This window comes from Vulpes vulpes, chromosome 12 (assembly GCF_048418805.1).
Source record: "Vulpes vulpes isolate BD-2025 chromosome 12, VulVul3, whole genome shotgun sequence".
Lineage (NCBI taxonomy): Eukaryota > Metazoa > Chordata > Mammalia > Carnivora > Canidae > Vulpes > Vulpes vulpes.
Window position 1 is genome coordinate 7,677,852 of NC_132791.1, and position 22,715 is coordinate 7,700,566.

Below are 22,715 nucleotides of genomic sequence, written 5' to 3' on the forward strand. Positions count from 1 at the left end.
TGCATGCTCTCTCCCCATTTCCCACTAATTAAATAAATAAAACCTTAAAAAAAAAAAAAGAAACCGACCTAGAGAATGGCAACAGGTAATAAAATTAGCAGATTTGGACTTTGAAGTGATTATTAAAAGTATGTTTAAGGATTTAAAAGGAAACTATTAGCATAATGAGAAAAAATGGAATTTTTAAAGATAAGACTATGTCTAAAACACACATGGCATGGCATTAATAGCACATGTTATACAGAATAAATGATCAGTGAATTTGAAGATAGCAGTAGAGGGGTGCCTGGCTAACTTAGTTGGTAGAACACCTGACTCTTGATCTCTGGGTTGAGTTCTTCAAGCCCCACATTGAGTGTAGAGATTGCTTAAAAATAAAATCTTAGAACAAAACAAAACAAGCAATAGAAACTAAAGCACATAGAACAAAAAAAGATTAAGAAAGAAATGAACAGGGTCTTTAGTAAACGATAGAACAAAAATCAGATGGTCTAACCATATATGTAATTCAGGTTCCAGAAAGAAAGATAGGGGCAGGGAAGCAGATATACCTTGAAAATATTCCAAATATAGTGGAAACTATAAAGCCACATAACTAAGGAGTTCAGTGAACTACAGCGGGATAAATACAGTGAAAACCACACCAAGGCTCATCATAATCAAATTGTTGAAAACCAGGAATGCAGAACAAATCTTAAAAGTAGCCAGAGGACAAAAATGTCCCATTGTTTTCAAGTGGAACAAAGGTAAGAATGATAAAAATTTTTTCCTCTGAACTTTAAGTCAGAAGACAGTGAAGTAGTAACATCTTTAAAGTGCTGAAAATAAATACAGTCATCTATATCCATTTAAAATTTCAAAGATGAAGTTAAAATCAAACTTTCTTTGAGGCACACAAGAGCTGAAAGCATTGGTTAGTAACAGATGTCTGTTTCATGAAATGGTAAAAGAAGTTCATCAGACTCGAGGAAAATGATACCAGGTGGAAACTTGGGTCTGTACAAAATGGTGAATATCCACAAAGTGGATATATGACTCTTCTCCCTCCTTTTTTTTTTCCCCCCCCCTTTTGGTTTGTTTTGTTTTGTTAATTTAAGATAATTGAAGGAGGATTCTGGGAATAGTGGAGTAAGAAGCACCAGGAATCTGACTCCCTACATAGACAACAATTGCACTGACAGACTCTTTCTGTAATTTGGAACTCTGGAGTTTATTGAAAGCTTGCAAGTTGTTCCAGAGGAAGACTTAGAAGGTAAATTGTGTTTAATTTTGGTCAATTTCAGCTCTTAGCACATTAGCAGCTACCCATCCTCTACCCCCCTCCCCCCTTTTTAAAGATTATATTTATTAGAGAAAGTGAGAGAAAGCATGAGCAGGGGAGGTGGAAGGGAGAGGGCAAAGCAGGCTCCCCACTGAGCAGGGAGCCTGATTCAGGCCTTGATTTCAGCTCCTGGGGATCATGACCTGAGACTAAGGCAGATGCTTAATTGACTGAGCCACCCAGGTGCTCCCCCATCCTCTGCACTTAAGTCACATGGCAGGTAGCTATGTACATGTTTCAGGAGCAGCTTACAAATAGCTTGAGAGAGCCAGCATGGGTAAAGGATAGTGTCTTATTAATTTTCTTTTCAGGAATCTGGGTTCTAATTATTAATTGCTGCTTCTGATCACAGAGTTGCAGACAGAGGCAGGCAACCATTGTCTTTGCATCTCCCCCCCCCCCCCCCCCCCATTGTAGCAAACTCCTCTCTCTCCCAGTGACTTCTAGTGATTTTAAAGGGCTGGTATTCTTTCCCTCTCCCTTCATTTTTCCACTTTTACCCTTTTTGGGAGTGAGATATTAAAGACTAACATATTAAAAAACAACTGCATCTATAGGGAAAATTAGAAAGTGACAGTACATCCTGGTAAAAGGCTCAGAAGAAACCAGAGAAGAAGACCTTTCAGTTTTATGTAAACCTAAGGCTGATTCTTGGTACAGAGATAGCTTACAACAATCAAAAAAAGAAAAACAGTGACAGAAACTAGAAGACCCCGAGGAAGGGGAAGAATCTGATTTCCATAGCCCCCAATTATTTTTTAATAAAGATTGTTATTTCATTTTAAAGATTTACGTATTTCTTTTAGAGAGTGTGTGCTAAGTGTGGGGAGAAGTGGAGGGATAGAATCTTCAAGCAGACTCTCCATGAAAGTGGAGCCCCTTGTGGGGGCTCATTCCTATGACCCATGCCTGAGCCAAAACCAAGAGTCAGATGCTTAGCCAACTGAACCACCCAGGTACCCCTACAAAGTCTGCAGTTTTAAGTAATCTCTCCACCCAACATGGGGCTTAAGTGCCTGCTTTCGGCCCAGGGCATGATCCTGGAGTCCTGGGATTCAGTCCCACATTGGGCTCCCGGCATGGAGCCTGCCTGTGTCTCTGGCTCTCTTTCTCTGTGTCTCTCATAATAAATAAAATCTTTAAAAAAGATGTTTTTTTTAGTTAAATTGGATTTTAAAAAAGAAATAAGATTTTTTTTTAAAAGATTTTATTGATTTATTCATGAGAGACACACACAGAGAGAGAGAGTCAGAGACACAGGCAGAGGGAGAAGCAGGCTCCATGCGGGGATCCTGATGCAGTACTCGATCCCGGGTCTCCAGGATCAGGCCCTGGGCCAGAGGCAGTGCTAAACCGCTGAGCCACCCAGGCTGCCCAAAATAAGATTATTTATGTGTAACACACCTGACTCTAAAGTCCAGTCGCAGATTAAGAAAAAAAGGGGCAGCCCTGGTGGCACAGTGGTTTAGCACCACCTGCAGCCCAGAGTGTGATCCTGGAGTCCCAGGATCGATTCCCATGTCAGGCTCCCTGCATGGAACCTGCTTCTCCCTCTGCCTGTGTCTCTGCCTCTCTCTCTCTCTCTCTCTCTCTCTCTCTCTCTCTCTCTCTCTCTGTGTCTCTCATGAATAAATAAATAAAATCTTTAAAAAGAGAAAAAAGAGAAGGGCGCCTGGCTTTCTCGATCGGTGGAATGTGTGACTCTTGATCTCGGGGTTGTGAGTCAAGCCTCATGTTGGATGTAGAGATTATTAAAAAAAAAAAATCTTAAGGGGCACCTGGGTGGCTTATGTGGTTAAGCATGTGCCTTCTGCTCAAGTCATGATCCTGGGATTAAGCCCTGGGGTTAATCTTTAATTGGGCTCCCGGCTAAGTGGGAAGTCTGCTTCTCCCTCTCCCTCTGCCCCTCCCCACTTTCTCCTTGCCCCTCCCCCATTCATGTTCTCTTTCTCACTCAAATAAATAAAATCTTAAAAAAGATGTGGTGTGTATTTTTCCCATTTAAATGGAATATTATTCAGCTATAAAAATGATAAAATCTTTCCATTTGCAGTGACATGGATGGAACTAGAGAGTAATATGCTAAGCGAAATAGAGAATGACATACCATATGATATCCCACCAATAGTGCATGAGGGTTCCCTTTTCTCTACATCCTCACCAACACCTGTTCTTCCTTGTGTTACTGATTTTAGCCATTCTCACAGGTGAGGTGATATCTTATTGTAGTTTTGATTTGCATTTCCCTGATAGTAAGTGATAATGAGCATCTTTTCATCTTTCTCTTGGCCATCTGCATGTCTTCCTTGGAGAAATGTCTGTTCATGTCTTCTACTCATTTTTAATTGGATTATTCATTTTGGGGGTTTTATAAGTTCTTCATATATTTTGGATACTAACCCTTTATCAAATATGTTATTTGCAAATATCTTCTCCCATTCCTTAGATTATCTTTTAGTTTTGTTGATTAGATGGTTTACTGTGCATAAGCTTGATTTTGCTCTAGTACTAATAGTTTATTTTTTCTTTTGTTTCCCGTGCTTCAGTAGATATATCTAGAAAGAAGTTGTTACAGCTGGTATCAAAGAAGTTACTGTCTGTGTTCTCTTCTAGGATTTTTATGGTTCATTTGCTGGAGATTGCATTAAATGTGTAGATTGCTTTGGGTAGTGTAGACATTTTAACAGTATTTATTTGTCTAACCTGTGAACATGGAATGTCTTTCCATTTCTTTGTGCTGCCTTCCATTTCTTTCATTAGTGTTTTATAGTTTTCAAAGTACAGGTCTTTCACAAAAGAACTGCATTTTTTAAAGTATTGCTAATCTAAAAGCTAGCGTGTGACTTGTTTGTAAGCTCCACATTTTTGCTCCATGCAATGTAGGAGACTAATGAATTTAAAAGAATTATTAGTTCATGTTTTGGGGGACACATGTACAAAGATATAGTATTGTGACACAACAGAAAGAGGTGGGGATAGAAGTGTAAAGGTACAGAATTTTTGTGTGTTACTGAAGATAAACTGGCATAAATTCAGATTAGACTGTTATAACTTGAGGATATTAAATATATTTAGGTCTTTAGTCCATTTTGACTTTATTTTTGTGAGTGGTGAAAGAAAGTCATCCTTTTGTATGTTGCTGTTCCATTTTCCCAACACCATTTGTTAAAAAGACTTTTTTCCCCCCATTGGATATTCTTTCCTGCTTTGTCAAAGATTAATTGATCATATAATTATGGGTTTATTTCTGGGTTTTCTCTTCTGTTGCATTGATCTATGACCCTGTTTTTGTACCAGTACCATACTGTTTGATGATTTCAGCTTAAAGTCTGGAATTGTGATGTCTCTAGCTTTACTTATCCTTTTCAAGATTGCTTTGGTTGTTTGAGATCTTTGGTGGTTCCATACCAAAATTTAGGATTATTTGTTCTAGTTCTGTGAAGACTGCTGTTGGTATTTGATGGGGATTGCATTAAATGTGTAGATTGCTTTGGGTAGTGTAGACATTTTAACAGTATTTATTCTTCTAATCTGTGAACTCCTTTTCCTGAAGTCTACTTTGTCTGTTAGTACAGCCCACTCAGCTTTATTATGATTACTGTTTACATATTTATCTTTTTCCATTCCTTTTACTTTGAACCTGAGATTTTATACTTAAAATTAATTTCTTCTGGGGCATCTGGCTGGCTCAGTCAGTAGAGCATGTAACTCTTGGTCTTGGGGTTGTGAGTTCAAACTCCACAATGGGTATAGAGATTACTTAAAAATAAAGTTTAAAAAAATGGATTTCTTCTTCACATCATATAATTGAGTCTTGCTTTTATCACACTGATAAACTGCCTTTTAACTGGAATCTTTTGCCATTTCTACTTAATTATTTGACATGGTTGGTTTTAAGTCTACCATCTTGCTATTTGTTTTCTATTTGTCCCATTTATTCTTTGTTGTTTTCTTCCTTTGTTTCCTTAGCTTTCTGTAGACCACTTTTTTTGGTTTCATTTTATTCATTATTTATCATTTTGTGTTCCATTGTATTTATTTGTATTTCTTGTTACAGAGCTTCAAAATACATAAAATGAAAGCTAATAGAACTAAATAGAGAAGTAGATAAATTCAGTTATAATTGGAGATTTCAAAACGTCTCTCAGTAATTGACAGCATAGTAAACAGAAAATCAGGACACAGAGGTTAACAGACTCTGACTTGTAAACCAAATCTGTCTTATTTGCCCATTTTTGTATTTCCTGTGACCTAAGACTGATTATTACATTTTTAAATTGAAAAAAATAACAGTATTCTGAGATACATGAAGCTTATATGAAATAGAAATTTCAGTGTTCATGTATAAAACTTTATTTGAACCTAGGCACACTCCTTTATTTTACATACTTGTGGGTGCTTTTATCCGACCACTGTAAAGTTGAATGGATGCAACAGAGATTATATAGCTCACAAAGTCTAAAATACTTATATAGTCATTTAAGAAGTTTGTAGATCCCTTAATATAGATGTTTTCAACACTAACAACCAGCTTGTTTTAATTGACAGTGGACCAGTTTCTGCAATACCACCAGAATACACATTTTTTCAAGTTCACATGAAATAGTTACCAAGTAAAACAAGTCTCAATAAAAGGTGAATGCATTAAAATTATATAGAATTAGTTCTCTTCATTAAAATTATATTAGAAATCAAAAAAGCATAATCCTCAAGTATATGGGGAAAATTTTCCCAATTAATCTTTTTAAAGTAACACTTAACCTATGATCAAATACGTCACAAAGGAAATTAGAAAATATTTTGAACTGAATTAAAATGAAAACACAATTTACTAAACTTTGAAGGGTGCAGCCAGAACTATTCTTAGAAGGAAATTTATAGTTTTGTTTATTAGAAAAGAAAAAATATAAAATGAATCACCTATGCTGCTAAGCATAGCAGAGAAAAGCAAGTTAAACTCCCAAGTAAATAGAAGGAAGAAAATATTAAATATGAGGAGCATAGGGCAGCCTGGGTGGCTCAGCGGTTTAGTGCTGCCTTCAGCTCAGGTCGTGATCTTGGGGTCCCAGGATTGAGTCCCTTGTCAGGCTCCCTGCATGGAACCTGCTTCTTCCTCTGCCCATGTCTCTGCTTCTCTCTCTCTGTCTCTCATGAATAAATAAATAAAATCTTTAAAAAAAATATGAGAAGCATGAATTAAGGCCATAGAAAACAAGCAGTAGAGAAAAATTAATAAAACCAATAGTTTTTAATAGGTCAGTAAAATTGATAAATCTCTAGGTAGAACAGAAACTGAGAGGAATTACCAATATCAAGAATGCTCCAAATGTTAAAAGGATGATGTTATGGACTGAATGTTTGTGTATCCCCCAAATTCATGTGTGTAAAGGACCAAACCTCAATGTGATGGTATGTGGAGACTGGGCCTTGGAGGTGGAGCCCTCACAATGGGATTAGAATCCTTATAAAGAGATATCAGAGAGCTTGCTCTAGCTTCCACCCCTGCCATGTGAGGACCCTTGGAAGGGTGCCTTGTCTATAAGCCAGGAAAAGAGTCCTCATTAGAAAGTGATATGCTGGCACCTTAATTTTGGACTTCCAGTCTCCAGAACTATGAAAAAGTAAATTTTTATTGTTAAATCATCCTGTCTGTCGTATTTTGTTATAGTATCCTAAGCAGGCTAAGACTGATATTAAGCAAATATTATGAAGAGTTGTAAGTCATTAAAATGAACGAACAGGTATTCATTCAATTTAGATGAAGTGGACAAATTCCTTGAAAAATATAAAATACCACAATTGATAGAAAATGTCTAGAAAACCCAAATAACTCTATACTTATTTTAAATCAAGTTGAGAATTAAAAAGTTTAAGACCTGGGGTGCCTGGGTGGCTCAGTTGGTTAAGCGTCTGCCTTTGGCTCAGGTCATGATCTCTCAGTCCTGGGATTGAGACCCACATTGGGCTCCCAGGTCAGCAGGGAGCCTGCTTCTACCTCTCCTGCCCTGCGCAATTTCTCTTGAGTGCACTTGTGCATGTTTTCTGTTTCAAATGGATAAAATCTTAAAAAAAAAAAAAGTTAAGACCCTATGCCTTTATTTAAGGAAGTGATAACACCAATGCTATGCAAACTCTTTCAGAATATAGAAGAACACTTCCTAATTTATTTTATGAGGTTAATATTGTCTTTGATACAGGAAGGAAAACTACAGATTAATATTCCTCATGAAAATGGACCCAAAAACAATACTTAGAAGACATTAAATTCAGCTATGTATCTATGGAGAGGAGATCATATATTATGACCAAGTCAGAATTATTCCAAGAATACAAAGTGGTTTAGCTTTTGAAAATTAGTGCAATATACTCTATTAACAGAACAAAGAGAAGAATTTTAATGATCATCTTAATATATCCTGGGATGGCATTTGAAAAATTCAGTTTTTATTCCTGATAAACAAGACCCTAAACTACCTAGGAATAGAGGGAACCTGTTTACCCCGATAAAGGTGTGAAACTCCAACATCATACTTAATGGTATAAGAGAGTCCTGCCCTTTGAAATCCACAATGATGCAAGTATGTCCAGTCTCATTATTTCTATTCAACTTTATACAAGGAGTCCTAGCCAGTTCAATAAAAGTAGAATAAGAAATAAAAGGCATACATGTTGGAGAGTAAAAAATAAAACTGTGTATGTAGAAAATTCTAAAGAATTTAGTAAGGTTGCAGGATACAGGGTCAGGAATATGTGCAAGACCATTACACTGAAAACCATACAACGATGTTAAGGGAAATTAAAGAAGACCTAAGTAAAGGTAGAGAGAAGTCATAAAGCATATGTTTTGCATGACTCAAAACTGTTAGGATGTGAATTCTCCCCCACATAAGTACTTAATTTCAAGAATTGCTATAAACACATTACTGGCTGGCTCCAGCGGCAAAGCATGCAGCTCATGCTCTCAGGGTTGTGAGTTAAAGCTCCACTTTGGGTGTATAGATTACTAAAAAAATAATAATAAATTTAAAAAAATTGCTCTAAACCTATAGTGATCAAGATAGTATAGTAGTGTCAAATGGTACATGTTTAGCTTGAGGAGGTGAGTGTTTGCAGGGAGGACTGACAAAGAAGTACTAGGAAACTTTTGAAGATGGAAATGTTCTAGATCTTGATTTTTGAGGTCATGTGGGTATATATATTTGTCAAAAATTGTCAGATTGCATTTAAAATGTAGGTGGATATTATTATGTCTAAAGTATACCCTAATAAAGTTACATTTTTTAAAAGACCCGTATTTCTAGGATAGTTTTCCTGGTTGTTTCTCCATTTTTGAGATGGGAAAAATGCATTTTATAAAGCCTCTTCTACTTATTTTCTTTGGAACCTAATATGTAGCAGGCATTCAGTAATTTTAAGTATATTCAATAAAATGCAAGACTTTTACAAACTAAGTATTTTGAGTGTTGATTTTCACAGTAACAATTTTGGAAAATCTCTAAATTTTTTTTTTTAATTTTTATTTATTTATGATAGTCACACAGAGAGAGAGAGAGAGAGAGAGAGAGAGAGGCAGAGACATAGGCAGAGGGAGAAGCAGGCTCCATGCCCCGGGAGCCCAACGTGGGATTCAATCCCGGGTCTCCAGGATCGCGCCTTGGGCCAAAGGCAGGCGCTAAAATGCTGCGCCACCCAGGGTTCCCTTGGAAAATCTGTAATGTATTTTTTTGTGCAGAGAGTAATTCCTCAAAGTTATGTATTAAATACATTAGAATTTCCTTGTTTCCTGTTGACTTTAGTAAATTTTGGCCATATGACTGCTTATATATTTTCCATTTTCAGATTATTATATTCATCAAGTCTTTGGCTATAACCTTTTCTGGGGTCATCTAGATGAGTAATTCTTAGATTTTTAGATTTCATAGAATAATAAAATTTTAATTTTGAGCAATGTCTTAAATTTAGGAAAGTTAAGCACATCAAGAGAAAAAAGCCACTGTCACCTACAGTCATCATTTTAATACCAGAAAGGTAGAAAGACATTACCTGAGGTTAAACAGTCCTTCCCAAGAAAATCGAGACTATGCTAAGCATTACACCTAGTTTTAAAGATTTTTTATTTATTCATTTGAGAGAGTTAGAGTGCTAGTGAGAGCACAAGCAGGGGAAGGATCAGAGGGAGAAGGAGAAGCAAACTCACCGCTGAGCAGAGTGCCTGATGGGGGATTCGATCCTAGGACCCCAGGATCAGACCTGAGTGGTAGGCAGACACTTAACTGACTCAGCCACCCAGGTGCCCCTACACCTAGTATTTAAATATGTTCTCTAATTTCATTTTGAAAATAGCCCTGTTATTCTCATTTTACTGGAAAAGAATTTGAGGCTCAGTTATGTCAGGTAACTTTCTTAGGACTGGATGTCTGATGTATTAGTTCATGCTCTTAACATAGCTCAGGCAGTTTTATAATTCCGAACAATTAACAACCTAAAATGGTGGGTTTCTATAATTGCGTATTTCTTTTTTTTTTTAAGATTTTATTTATTTATTCATGAGAGACACAGAGAGAGAGGCAGAGGGAGAAGCAGGCTCCATGCAGGGAGCCCGGTGCAGATTTGATCATGGGAATCCAGGATCATGCCCTGGGCCGAAGGCAAGCTCTAAACAGCTGAGCCACTGGGGATCCCCTATAATTGCATATTTCTTGATAAAAAATTGTTGCCATAAATCTTTATTTGATAGTATAACAACAAGCTTAAATAGCATGCGTAGGCATTTATTTTTACTCCTACAGGTGATTAAAATCTCTGTTAAAAGCCTTCTAAATGTTCTTTCATTTATTTTGGAGTATTCTGGGTAAGCTGATAAAATGCTCTTGCTTTTAGGAGATTTTCCAGTTTTTTAACACCTTGGGCTGGTTACGAAAGCACAAGATGGTGGTACTATTGTCTGGACATCTAGGCATACTGGGAGGGTACACCCTGTATGCCGCTTTCACTACTATCTAGAATATAGTGTATGGTGTTCTAATTTAGTGATATTATTATCATTATAATCTGCATAAATCTGTACATACTTTGAAAATGTATGTCAGTGTCAAGTTGCTTTGCTTTTTTCCAGAAATGGTAAGACATTTTGAGATTTTTTGTGCTAAAAAATAGTATCCTTAAATTTAAGTTTAAATGACACTTTTAACACTTGCTGGCTTTGTACAAAAATCATTTATTCTCTGAACCTCTGTCTCTTCATCTATTAAAATTAGTAAGTTTTATCTCAGATATATTTTTGTATGAGGCAGTATAAGTGAAAACAATGTGAAAGCTAGAATCTAAGGGACAAGGTGTTTAAAGCAGGATAATGATGTGATACATTATTTTAGTTTGGTTAATAAGATGTTGGATCTGAGTTGGAATGGGAGGGGAGTGAGGCTAGAGGAAGTAGAAGGGGAAAAGATCATAGGTGAATTTAGGGACACTGAGAGTGGGCATAAAAAATGTAATGAGTCATTTTGGAGGGAAAAATCAGTGTTTCTGGGTGATTGAGAGGAGGAAAAAGAATCTCTTGCCTCCCAGATTAATTTGCAATAAGTATTTAACTGCCTGTTATTCACAGTCTTGCTAGCATTTGCTATATACAGGACAGCAAGCCAGTAAGGACCGACCTATAGGAATTGATAATCTTTGGGGTCTGAGTAGGATGCTGCCTGCATTCATGAACAGAGAATTTGGGAGTGCTGGTTTGGGTATTAAGTCAACCTACACGCTTGTAAGCAAGTTGAGTTCTGTGCCACAGAAGATTTGATTACAAAGTATTGCCATATAATTTTTTTATGGTGTTCATGTTATTTGTTTGCAAGGTTCCATTAATATTTGGAAAAATGATAATTTTGGGCATTTGGAAAGATTGTATTTTCCTAATAGTACTAAGTATGGTACTATTTAGCATTAAAAAAAAGTGTAATGAAATTTAGGGCTTTCAAATAATTTGCATTTAGTCTTACATGGTGCTGTATTTGGCAAAAAACATTTCTGAATCTTATGTATATAAATTTGAGTATTCATTACAGGCTTGTCAGTTCTAGTTATTGTCAGTGTTAAAACAAAAGGATTTAAATAAGATTTAGCTGTAAACTGGGCTAGTGGATTTCTTTATTGTGCAGCAGTGGTTCTCAAACTTCAGACTGTGTCAAAATCATCTGGAGGGCTTATTAAAATATGAGTTATTGGGCCCCACCCCTAGGTTATGATTTAGTAGATATGGGGTAGGGCTGAAAATTTGCATTTCTAACAAGATAATGCTTACGTTAAGACCTACTATTATGTAATAAGGAATAAGATTATCTTAGGAAACCATAATTTAGCTTCTAAAAAACACTTCGTTAAAAAATTAGTAAAAAATACGTAATGCCTAAGAAATAAACTTATTTTCACAGTGATACAGCTCAAATCCAAATCCCCTCAGGATGTGGTAAATACAAAATTTCTTTTATAATCCTTACTAAAAGTTATTGTTCTTATTTATTTAGCACTAGAACAAATTAGAAAAATATCTTTAAAAAATACATTAGAGACATATAAACATTCTCTATTCACAAAAAAAAAAATAGTAATTTATCCAATACTTTTCCTTGAAGTTAAAAATCAGACTTCAGGTTTGAACAAATTTAATACTTGCATTGAAAAACCAAAACAAAAAAAAAAAAAAGAAAGAAAAGAAAAACCAAAACACCCATTTATTGAAGGTCGGTGGTTGGTTTTCCACTGTCCTTCTCTTCCCTGATCAACCTCATAGTTTCCTGAATTTCAGAAACTAAAACTAATGAAGATGAAACATGACAATAGGGTTAATGTAATATGTCAACCTAAATTAGTTTCTGTAACTTCACAAAATCTTATTTTTTAGCTAATGGGAATGACAACAAGAAATTTAAAGGAGATAGACCTCCCTGTTCGCCTTCCCGTGTTCTTCATCTTCGCAAAATTCCAAGTGATGTCACCGAAGCAGAGGTCATATCATTAGGTCTACCATTTGGCAAAGTCACTAATCTTTTGATGTTGAAAGGAAAAAGCCAGGTATGTAATATTTAAAAATCGAACCACAGTGATTTCTCTGGGTATTAGTGTTAAAGATGACTTATTTTCTTGAACTGTTCTGTATTTCCTAAATTTCATTTTCTTTACATAGTTTTTTAAATAGAATTTTTTTATGTGTGACAGGAAACAACAAAAATATTAATTCAGTGACTTGTCCTTTTCTTCCTTAACAAAAAACCTTTTATATTCTTAATTATAATAGAGTTCATGAAAATACCCTTTAATTATCAGAGAGGGGATATAAATTATACCTTATTTGGCAATTAAGGAATATTTAAGTTTTCCAAAATTTATATAGAAATATGTAGTATATTTTAGTTGTAGAATTAATATATAGCTTCTTTAATAATTCGAAAGGGACTGCTAGAAATTTTTCATTTCAGAAGTTAATATGCTTTTCTTAAGATGAATAAGGAATTGTGTTGAACAGTTGCCTGCTTTCTTGTTCCAGCTCAGACCCTACTAGGATGAATTCTTTATTATTTCTTCCCCAGTTTTTGATTGTCCTAAAAATCTTTTATACTGAACATTGCTGGTAAGAAGAGGACAACAAATTTAGGCCCTAGACCTTGTGTAGTACATTGTGATAAGTTCCATGTTCTTACTTAAAATTTTCATAAATAAGTTTAAGAAACATAAATGCACTTATAAATAGATGGATATGTGTTGGACATGAAAAAGACTGGATGATGTCTGATTTTGGCCCTTCAGTAAACTAAGTAAAATTCCCATTTAATTTAGATGAAGTTATTTAAATCTGGAGAGGTAAAATAACAGGTCTTACTATTCAGCTTTCGTTGTGTTTACACATTTATCTTACATCTTTTGGAGATAGTACATGTACTTGGATCTTTATTTTAACTCAGTTGTCACTATTGAGACTAGTATGCTTTGCGTGGTTTTAAAAGAGTCAAGGTGGGCAAGTCTAAAGGCTGTCAGATGTATCATGTGCATTATCATGTTTCATGTATTGTATCCTGTACATACTGTCAAATGGTTATGAAGGGCAGCGGACAACATCACACTTTGTCTTTGTCTCTACTATTGGTTCTGAATTTATAATTTATTTATTTGTAGTGTTGTTATGTTAATTGCTTGTCTTTGGATCATAAATCCTGCTTAGAAAATATTTTGATAGTAATATACTTTAATGAGAGAGTGTCATGTGAATCATTAGGACTACTTGTAGGTGTGATCTTTCCTATGGTACTTAGAGGTAGAGTGTTGAGGGCAGCATAGGGATATTTTCACCAGCCGTTCTCTGGGCAGTGACTTTTGTTTTTTTCTCCAACCCTTATAATGAAAATAGATTTCTCTGGATACTTTGGGAAAACCTAAATAATTCCTTTACTGGGGTCTATGTGGAGAAAGTTATTTTTATGTATGAATTTTTAGGTCATATATAATACTTTGAGGAAAAATTTTCTATAACAGGAATCATGTATTCCAAAGATGTTTGGCTTTTCCTTTGTGTGACTGTTAGACATTGAGTTTAGTTCTTTGCATTTATGAAGAAGTTTTCAGAAAGATACTCTTCCCACCATATAGTGAATATTATTAGTAAACAGTATACAAGTTCTTTGTTGAAAAGATGATTAAAAACCAAATAGGAAGAAGTATTGCTATAGCTGTTTTGGTTACCTTGATCATTTTTATCCTCGTAGAAAAACTAGTAAAAGTATATTACTAATACACTTGGATGGTGGTTTTAAATTGCATTGTGGATATTTATTCCTTGAAAATAGTGGAATTTTATCTCTTGTGGATTAATTAATGATATTTGATCACTGTCATGTGGCTAACATTACTACTTCATAGAATATTGTTCTGTTAAAGCATTTAATTGGTTCAGTTGTGACACTTGATTGATGTAGTTTAGCATCATACTTAACATTTGTCAAGTTAATATTCATTATTGGAGTATTTGCCAAATAGAAACACTTAGCAAGTAATATAATTATAAACAAATAGTTTGTTTTATAGATATTTCACATATGCTGTGTTCAGGAAATTTGTTGTTAATAAATACATATTTTTATAAGTAAATTCTAAATGTTTTATGGATAATTTGAAGTGGTTACTGTACACTTGTTAATTGCATACTTTTTGTAGTGAAAAAGAATTGAATTGTCTAGAAATTTGATTGATTTGTATCAGGGGTTCTTCTTGCATTTTAAATTTGAGATGTCCTTACAGTAGTTTTGAGAGGTCAGAGTGGTTGTTAGTAGAGTTTTGACAGTCAGAAGAAGCCATATTTATAGAGTAAGACACAAGTCCCAAGGAACAACTTCTATCTCAGCTCTTCCTATATTATTTTTCAAATACCTGATATTAGTACACTGATTATAGATGTTAAAGATGAAATTCAGTTGAAATTCAGTTTTATTGGCTGACTTTATTCAGCAACTCATGAATTGGGCAGCATCTCATCTAGCAGATAGAAAGGAGCTGTGAGAGCAGTGCAAAACGAAAGACTTTTATAGGCAGAATAGGGTGGGACAAGGAAGTTACTAGTAGAGTGAATTGTTTCAGGCAAGTCACCTTCCTTTAGGGAATAGTGGGCGTCTGTCAGGCAGATGACCTCACTAGTGCTGGCCAGGTGATTCCAGATGGACTGGTTTAAGATTGCAATCTTGGGAGAGTTTGAAACTGTAACTGTTAGATATTAAGTCTTGGTTTGGTGACTTTGGCTTAGTACAGGTAACTTCATTTGGGGCCTGATGTGTCTCTATTTTTTAACACAGATCTCAAAAAAAGTCACTTGAAGGACTTAATACTGACTTAATGTAGGAAGTTCTTCCATTTCCCTAATATGAACAGTTGAGCCTTTGCACCTGAATGCTCTGTTTAATTCTATGATAAACTTTTTTTTTTTTTAAAGATTTTATTTATCTCATTTTATTCATGAGAGACATAGACACAGGCAGAGGGAGAAGCAGGCTTCCTTTGGGGAGCCCAATGCAGGACTCCATCCCAGGACTCTGGGACCACGCCCTGAGCCAAAGGCCGATGCTCAACCTCTGAGCCACCCAGGCGTTCCCAATTCTATCATAAACTTAATTGTATCATAAACAGCTGTTCAGTAAAAGGTGAAGGAGAGCAAATCATTATGCCCCCCATCTTTAGAGAAGTTTTTATTTAGGAAAGAACTGTTAAATCCCAACCCCTGAAAGCATCCATTTACAATGCTGATGTTCACCTTTATTTTTGCCTTTTTAATTATTTCTAGGCTTTAGAAGAAACAGAAAAAAGAGGAAAATCAAAAGCCACATGAAATCATTTAGCTGGCAATTTCCCAGTCCCAAATCCTTTATTGAACCCAACTTTTCAAATGTGTTTTCAGTTAACATCAATGATACACTTTGAAGCAAAAGTCTTTTCATAGTTCTTAGCTGTCTTTCAAAAACATGAGCTTTCACTTTTCTTTCTTGTGTTTATTGCAGGCTTTCTTAGAAATGGCTTCTGAGGAAGCTGCTGTTACTATGGTGAATTATTACACTCCTGTTACTCCTCACCTTCGAAGCCAGCCTGTTTTTATTCAGTATTCCAATCACAGAGAACTTAAGACTGACAATCTACCTAATCAAGCTGTAAGTATTTTTTTTAAGCTGTAAGTATTAAAGGCATTTTAAAAATTAGTTACAAGAACACATGGTATAATACCTTAAAAATAATTTTCTGTTTTTTGGCGGGGGGTGGAATGTGATTTCCTTCATGTTAGGATGCCTTATTAGTAAAGATTGTGTATGTAAAATCTTACCTGAAGGCTTACGTAGTGCCATTTAGAAATATGTTTGACATTATGGAGTTAGTTTTCCCTTGAAACTTCATGAGTAAAAGGAAAGAAAAAATTATGTTCTTATCTATCTCTTAAAATTTCAGATCTAAAAGGAACTTTTTACAGATACATAAGAAAGACATTAATAATTTGAATGAGAAAAAAATAATTTGAATGAGGCTTCTATTGTAATGTTAAATAACTGAACCTAACATTTAAGATGTTAATAAGAATTTGTATAGGTACATTCATTAAATGATTTTTGACTCTTCTAGATGAATGTGAAATGTAAAATATCAACATCTCTAACCTCATTTTTTCAGTTTTTATTTTGATAGAATTCATGTTGGCTGTTTTTGTGTTTCTCCAGGTTGATGTGTAGTAGCTAAAATAGTAATTTGAAGTTACTTAAGGATAGAAAAATTGATCCACAAAGCAGGAAAGAGGTTTTCTTATTATGTTAAGAGCAAGTTTGGCCCCTTTGCTCTTGCCCTAGGCAAAAGAACTCTTTCAACTCTTTGATTCTGTTGAAAGTCATTATGATGCAAGCTACTGAATGTAAATTATAGTTTTCCACATTTTTAAAACAATAACTTTTCCTGTGCAAAATCCTTAACTTGTTCTAAGAGATATTAATGGTATATAATAGCTTATATAAACTTAGTAAATGCGATGATAGATATTTAATTTTTTAGATATTAGACTTTTTAAAATGAAAAACTGACTTAGAAATTCTAAATAGCATACACTCTTATAGTAAAGCATTCAAACAATCCAGAACAGTAAAAATAATAACAAAAACAACATTGAATAACAAAACAGTTATCCAGAGATAGCTAATTAACATTTTGCTAATTGTTTGGTGTGTAGCCCTTCTTTCTATTCAGGTGTATTATTGTCTATGTATATAATTTTACATCAGTGGAATCCTAATGTTTTGGAAGCTGTTATTTTTTCTGTATAATATATCATAGATGTTGTTTCGTGGCAGCAAAAGTAGAATAACTTCATGATTTTTAAATGAATGAGTAATACTCCTTTCTATAAAATAGCCATAATCTATCAATGTCTTGTTAATAGACACTGAAGTTGTTTCCAATTTTATTCTTTTACAAATAAGATTGTAGCAACATTCTTATATCTTAGCACACTTGCAATGTTTTCTTATTAGTTTACATTTGTGGCCTCAAAATTGCTGAGACTAAGCATATGCATATTTTATATTTTGATATATGATTGCTTTTTTTAAGAATATGTTTTACTTATTAGATTGCCACTGATAATATGTGAGCAAACAGTTTTCTTGTCATCTTTGTTAATATTCTAGGTGAGAAAGTACATTTTACCACTTACTCAATATTTATTTAATAACTTACAGATCAGGATTTTAATCTGATTAAAATTTTATCAGGTTAAATAAAATTAATACAACTTTGTATTAATTGTTAATACAATTTTCCCCCATTTTTAAAACTGTGGTAAAATATATATAACATAAAACTTACCATTTTAACCATTGATAAGTGTGGTTCAGCAGCATTAAGTACGTTCACATTGTGTAATCCATCACTAGTATCTATATCCAGAATTCCCTCAACTTCTCCAACTGAAACTCTGTACCCTAAATGCTAATTTCTTATTCCCTCACTCCTCTAGCCTCTGGCATTCATTCTGCTTTCTGTCACTGTGAGTTTTGTTTGCTAATACACTTTTAAAACTGTTTTTATACAATAGTCAAGTCTCAAGATTATGTTATGATTTCTGATTTTGATACCATGCTCGTAAAAAGCTAGCATAGCAATATTTAAAAACTTTTTTCACCTATTTCTTCTCATACTTTTATGTTTTAGCTGTTTTTATTTTAATTTAAATTTTTGGTTTTATTAGAAATATTTTGGAGTTGGAGAGTGAGGATAGGATTTGGTCTTTTTTTTCTAACTCCCAGTGACCAGTTTCTCCCTTACTGTTTTTATTTATTTTTTAATAACTCATTTATTATCCACACATGGGAAACTATCCTTTGTCATGTTGTAGTTTTCCATACACTTGCTTTTCCCTACTTACAATATGCATATATACACTTTCTAGACAGACGTTCACATTCTGCTTGCATGGCCCTGATATACCCTCATGGGTGGGCTTCTCACTCTGCGTCTAATACAGACTACTTTTTGGATTCCATTCTGTTCCATTCTTGTTTCCATGTCTGTAGGACAAATGTCTCCAGTACTGATATATTGAATAGGGAGGGCAAAGCCCTATTCTTTACTCTTTCTTTTCAGCCATTAAATAGTTACTATATTTTTAAAATTTATTTATTCATTTGTTTATTTTTTTAAGTAGGCTATACACTTAGCATGGAACCTAATGCAGGTCTTGAACTCAGAGTTGAGATCAAAACCTGAGCCAAAATCAAGAATTGAACATTTAACCAACTGAACCATCCAGGCACCCCCAACTAGTTCCATATAGAATAGAACTTTTTTGATAACTCCTCCCCACCCCAGTAACTGAATTGGGTTTTTATAGATTAATTTGAAGATAATTAACATATTTATGTTGCTGTCTGATTCTTTGGAGGAAAAAGTTATATTTTGTTTCCTGTCTTTCATTAGAGTTTTAAATTTTCTTTCATATAAGTCATGGAAGTTTTCTTGTTAGTTTGATTCCTAAATATGTTAGTATAAGTCTTGAAGAAGAAATAAATAATTTAATAAAACTCTTAAAGAAATGGATTATTCTGAAGGGAAACTGTGAGAAATCCCAGTTGCTTGGCAACCAGAGCCAGCTGAAATGACCTAGTTTATTCTTAGATAGCCTTGATTTCTTCCCAGTGCCCTTTCCATTTTGTTACTTTTGTGCAGTTTTTACATGTACTGATGTTTGATAAATATAATTTTTATTTTAAAAGTGCTACACCAAAACTGAAGTCAGAATTGAAAGTACCTGTTTGCATATATAAAATATATCAAATGTCTTTTTTTCTGATAGGTCCAGGAAACTGATAAATTACTGTTTCATTATCTTTTGTTCTCTCAATAGCAAGATAACCCAAAACATGCACATAACTTCTTTTCCAGCCTATAGACATACTTGGCAGAGGGTCAGATGAATACCAAATATTTTTATCCTTTTATTTAAACTAAAATTAGAGCTAAAAGATTTAGATCATATTTTGAGGGACACCATTTGAGAAATGGTTGTATTAATTATAGTCGTTACGGTATAGACAGTTTTTTTTTTTTTTTTTTTTTTTTTTTTTAATTTTTATTTATTTACGATAGTCACAGAGAGATAGAGAGAGAGGCAGAGACACAGGCAGAGGGAGAAGCAGGCTCCATGCACCGGGAGCCCGACGTGGGATTCGATCCCGGGTCTCCAGGATCGCGCCCTGGGCCAAAGGCAGGCGCCAAACCGCTGCGCCACCCAGGGATCCCTAGACAGTTTTTTTTTTTTAATCTTGTGGTTGGACATTTATAAATCTGCAAAGAAATAACCATAGAAGTATTTTCCTTAAAAAGGCTGTACTAAAATATCATCAAACTGTACACTTAAGAATTGTGCATTTTATCGTATGTTCATTTCCATCTCAATTTTATTTTTTTAATCTTTTAAAGATTTTATTTATTTGTAAAAGAGAGTACCTGTGCCATGCACACAGGAGAGCAGGAGCAGAGTGGGAAGCAGTCTCCCCATTGAGCAGGGAGCCCAATGTGGGGCTCAATCCCAGGACCTAGGGATCTTGACCTGAGCCAAAGGCAGACGCTTAGCCAACTGAGCCACCCAGGTGCCCCTCCATCTCAGTTTTAGAACTGTTTCACATTATCCAGGCATATTTAAATTTCATATGAAGTATATTTGGCCTCCCTGACCACGATAAAATATTGGTTGATTTTTCCAATCATGCTACTGCTGTTTCCTTTGTTAATAATTATTACAACTATTCCAGAAAGACTGTTTGCAAAATACTTACAAATTAGGGGCACCACTGAGCAGGGAGCCTGCTTCTCCCTCTCCTTCTGCTGCTCCCCCTGCTTGTACTCCCTCTGTCAAATAAATGAAGTCTTTTTTTTTTTTTTTTTTTTTTTAGACATTGAAACTGCAGAGTTACTTAAAACTCTGTCTTCTTTCCAGGTATTATTTTCTCAAATTTTTGTTGTCAAAAGCATTTCTTGCATGCCTCCTACCCGAGACTTTTGTACTCAGTGCTCTGTGAAGTACTAATGCAGAATATATTGAGAACTCTAGAATGATTAGGGCAGTATAAACCACTTATATTTCTCCACTGTGGTATCCCACATGCCAAAGGGGAAGAGTGAAGGAAGAGAAACTACAACAAGAATAGTAATACTGGTAGCAATTAGCAGATATGTAGAATTGTATAATAAAAATGATTAGTAGAATGATTGATGGCATAATGAAGTTAAGTCAGTGAAGTTAAGTTTATTTTTGGTTATACAGGCTTACTTTTATAAAGATTTAATCATCCTAATCTAAGAGAAAAAAGAACTGTTATTCCACTTAGAACCTCTCTGTGGTGCTGTTTTTCCCTAGACAATTTAGAGTTGTGTTCAGTAGGGTAGCTGCTAGCTACCTGTAGCTAAGTTTAAATACATTTAAAAAATAAAACATGTAGGTTACCTGGCTGGCTCAGTCCGAAGAGCATGTGACTCTTGATCTCAGGATTGTGAGTTCAAGTCACACATATAGGGTGTGGAGCTTACTAAAAACAAATAAACCTTAAAAAAAGAAAAATTCGGTGCCTCAGTTGTACATGGCCCTTTTTTTTTTTTTTTTTTTAAATTTATGATAGTCACAGAGAGAGAGAGAGGGGCAGAGACACAGGCAGAGGGAGAAGCAGGCTCCATGCACCAGGAGCCCGATGTGGGATTCGATCCTGGGTCTCCAGGATCGCGCCCTGGGCCAAAGGCAGGCGCCAAACCTCTGCGCCACCCAGGGATCCCGGCCCTTTTTAAGTGCTTATTAGCCACATGTGGCTAGTCATTGTCTTATAGGACAGTGTAGATATTGAACATTTCCATCTTCAGAGGAAACTGTTGGGCAGCACTATTTGTTTATCTTCCATGTCTGTAATTACCTTTGTTGTGTGTATATATGTGTGAGGGACAGAGAGTTATAAAGACTACTTTAATATTCTTGGCTGCTAGTTCTAACTTCTGTATCAGTTCTGGATCAGTTTTCAAACTTGAAAGCATAGAACCCTTTTTCCAAATAAACTCTTCCTGGGATTCTGGTACAAAATAGATGAGATAAACTGCTGTGTTTGAAACAAGATTAGAGTGCTCAGTATTCCATATACATGACTGTTTTATAAAGAGTATAATTTTGAAAACCAATGGTATAAAAATTTCAAATTATTATTCATATACTGTTCTCAAAGATGATGATTCTTTGGAAACTGGATGTTGGGCAGTTTGTATATTACCTGCTATTTAAAAATCTATATGGCCTAAAAATGCTGTTAAAAGGTATTAAAAAAGAGTTGTACAGGGGTGTCTGGGTGGCTCAGTTGGTTAAAGTCTCTGCCTTTGGCTCCGGTCATGATCCTGGGGTCCTGAGATTGAGCCCCAAATCAGGCTCCCTGGTCAGCAAGGAGTTTGTTTCTCCCTCTCACCCTGACCCCCCATTCATGTGTATGCACTTTCTCTCTAATAAATAAGTATAATCTTAAAAAAGGTATATAAGTATAAAAATGGAAGTTAAATAACTGTAAAAGTTATTTTACAGAAAGTAAAAGCTAGCAGTTTTCAGAAAGATACTTATTTTCATGTTATTTATCATAGCATAATGTTGGAAAACTAACTCTATTAGAGGGATGATATAATAAAGTAAAAATTTAAATCATGAAAACAGCACAAGAAATGTTAATTTAAAATAATATACAGAGTACTCTGATCTTTAAAATTGGAAGTGAATACAGTATATAAAAAAGGATTTGTTTCTTGTGGGTTTTTTTTTTTAATTTTTCATTTTGTGGCACAAGCATTTGACTATCATCATTCTTAAACAATGAGTTTAATGGAACAAGAGATTGATGAAAACTTGCTTTTAACTTCATTAAAATGCTTAATTCATTAACCATGCCTTTTCCCCTTTAATTATTCCTTTTTTCACCCACTTCATTTCTTAAATAATTGTTTTAAATTTTGAGATACAATATTAGAAAAGAGTTGGTAGATATAATGTAAGTTTTTTATTTCTTCTGGCATTTATGAATAGGTTGCTAATCTGGTCTGTCTTCATTGTGTAATACTTTGTGTGCATTTCCTATAGTCAAGGACATTCTCCTATACAACCAAAATATAGGGGTCAAAATTAGGAAATTGGCATTGATATATTATTTCCCTTCAGGCCTCAGTCCCCCGTCAAGTTTTGCCCATCATCTCAATAATGTTTGTTAGAGCAAAACATTTAGAATCACATGTTCTGTTTAGAAGTCCTGTCTTAGTATTCTTTACTCTGAAACAGTTCTTCAGTTTCTCTTTGACTTTTGTGACCTTGATTTGA

General features: G+C 34.7%; 1 protein-coding gene across 15 annotated transcripts in view; it reads left to right on the forward strand.

Moving 5' to 3' along the window:
- Positions 1 to 22,715, forward strand: part of PTBP3 (polypyrimidine tract binding protein 3) — a 123,058-nt gene that overhangs the window by 46,898 nt on the left and 53,445 nt on the right. For 8 of the 15 annotated variants that reach the window (XM_072727697.1, XM_072727696.1, XM_072727694.1 and 5 more), the window contains 2 exons: positions 12,219 to 12,388; positions 15,853 to 15,999. In XM_072727697.1, coding sequence (XP_072583798.1) covers positions 12,219 to 12,388; positions 15,853 to 15,999 — 317 coding nt within the window. Of the gene's footprint in view, positions 1 to 1,097; positions 1,253 to 12,218; positions 12,389 to 15,852; positions 16,000 to 22,715 lie in introns of all 15 variants that reach the window. The other 7 variants (XM_072727699.1, XM_072727701.1, XM_072727700.1 and 4 more) reach the window with 1 other exon arrangement.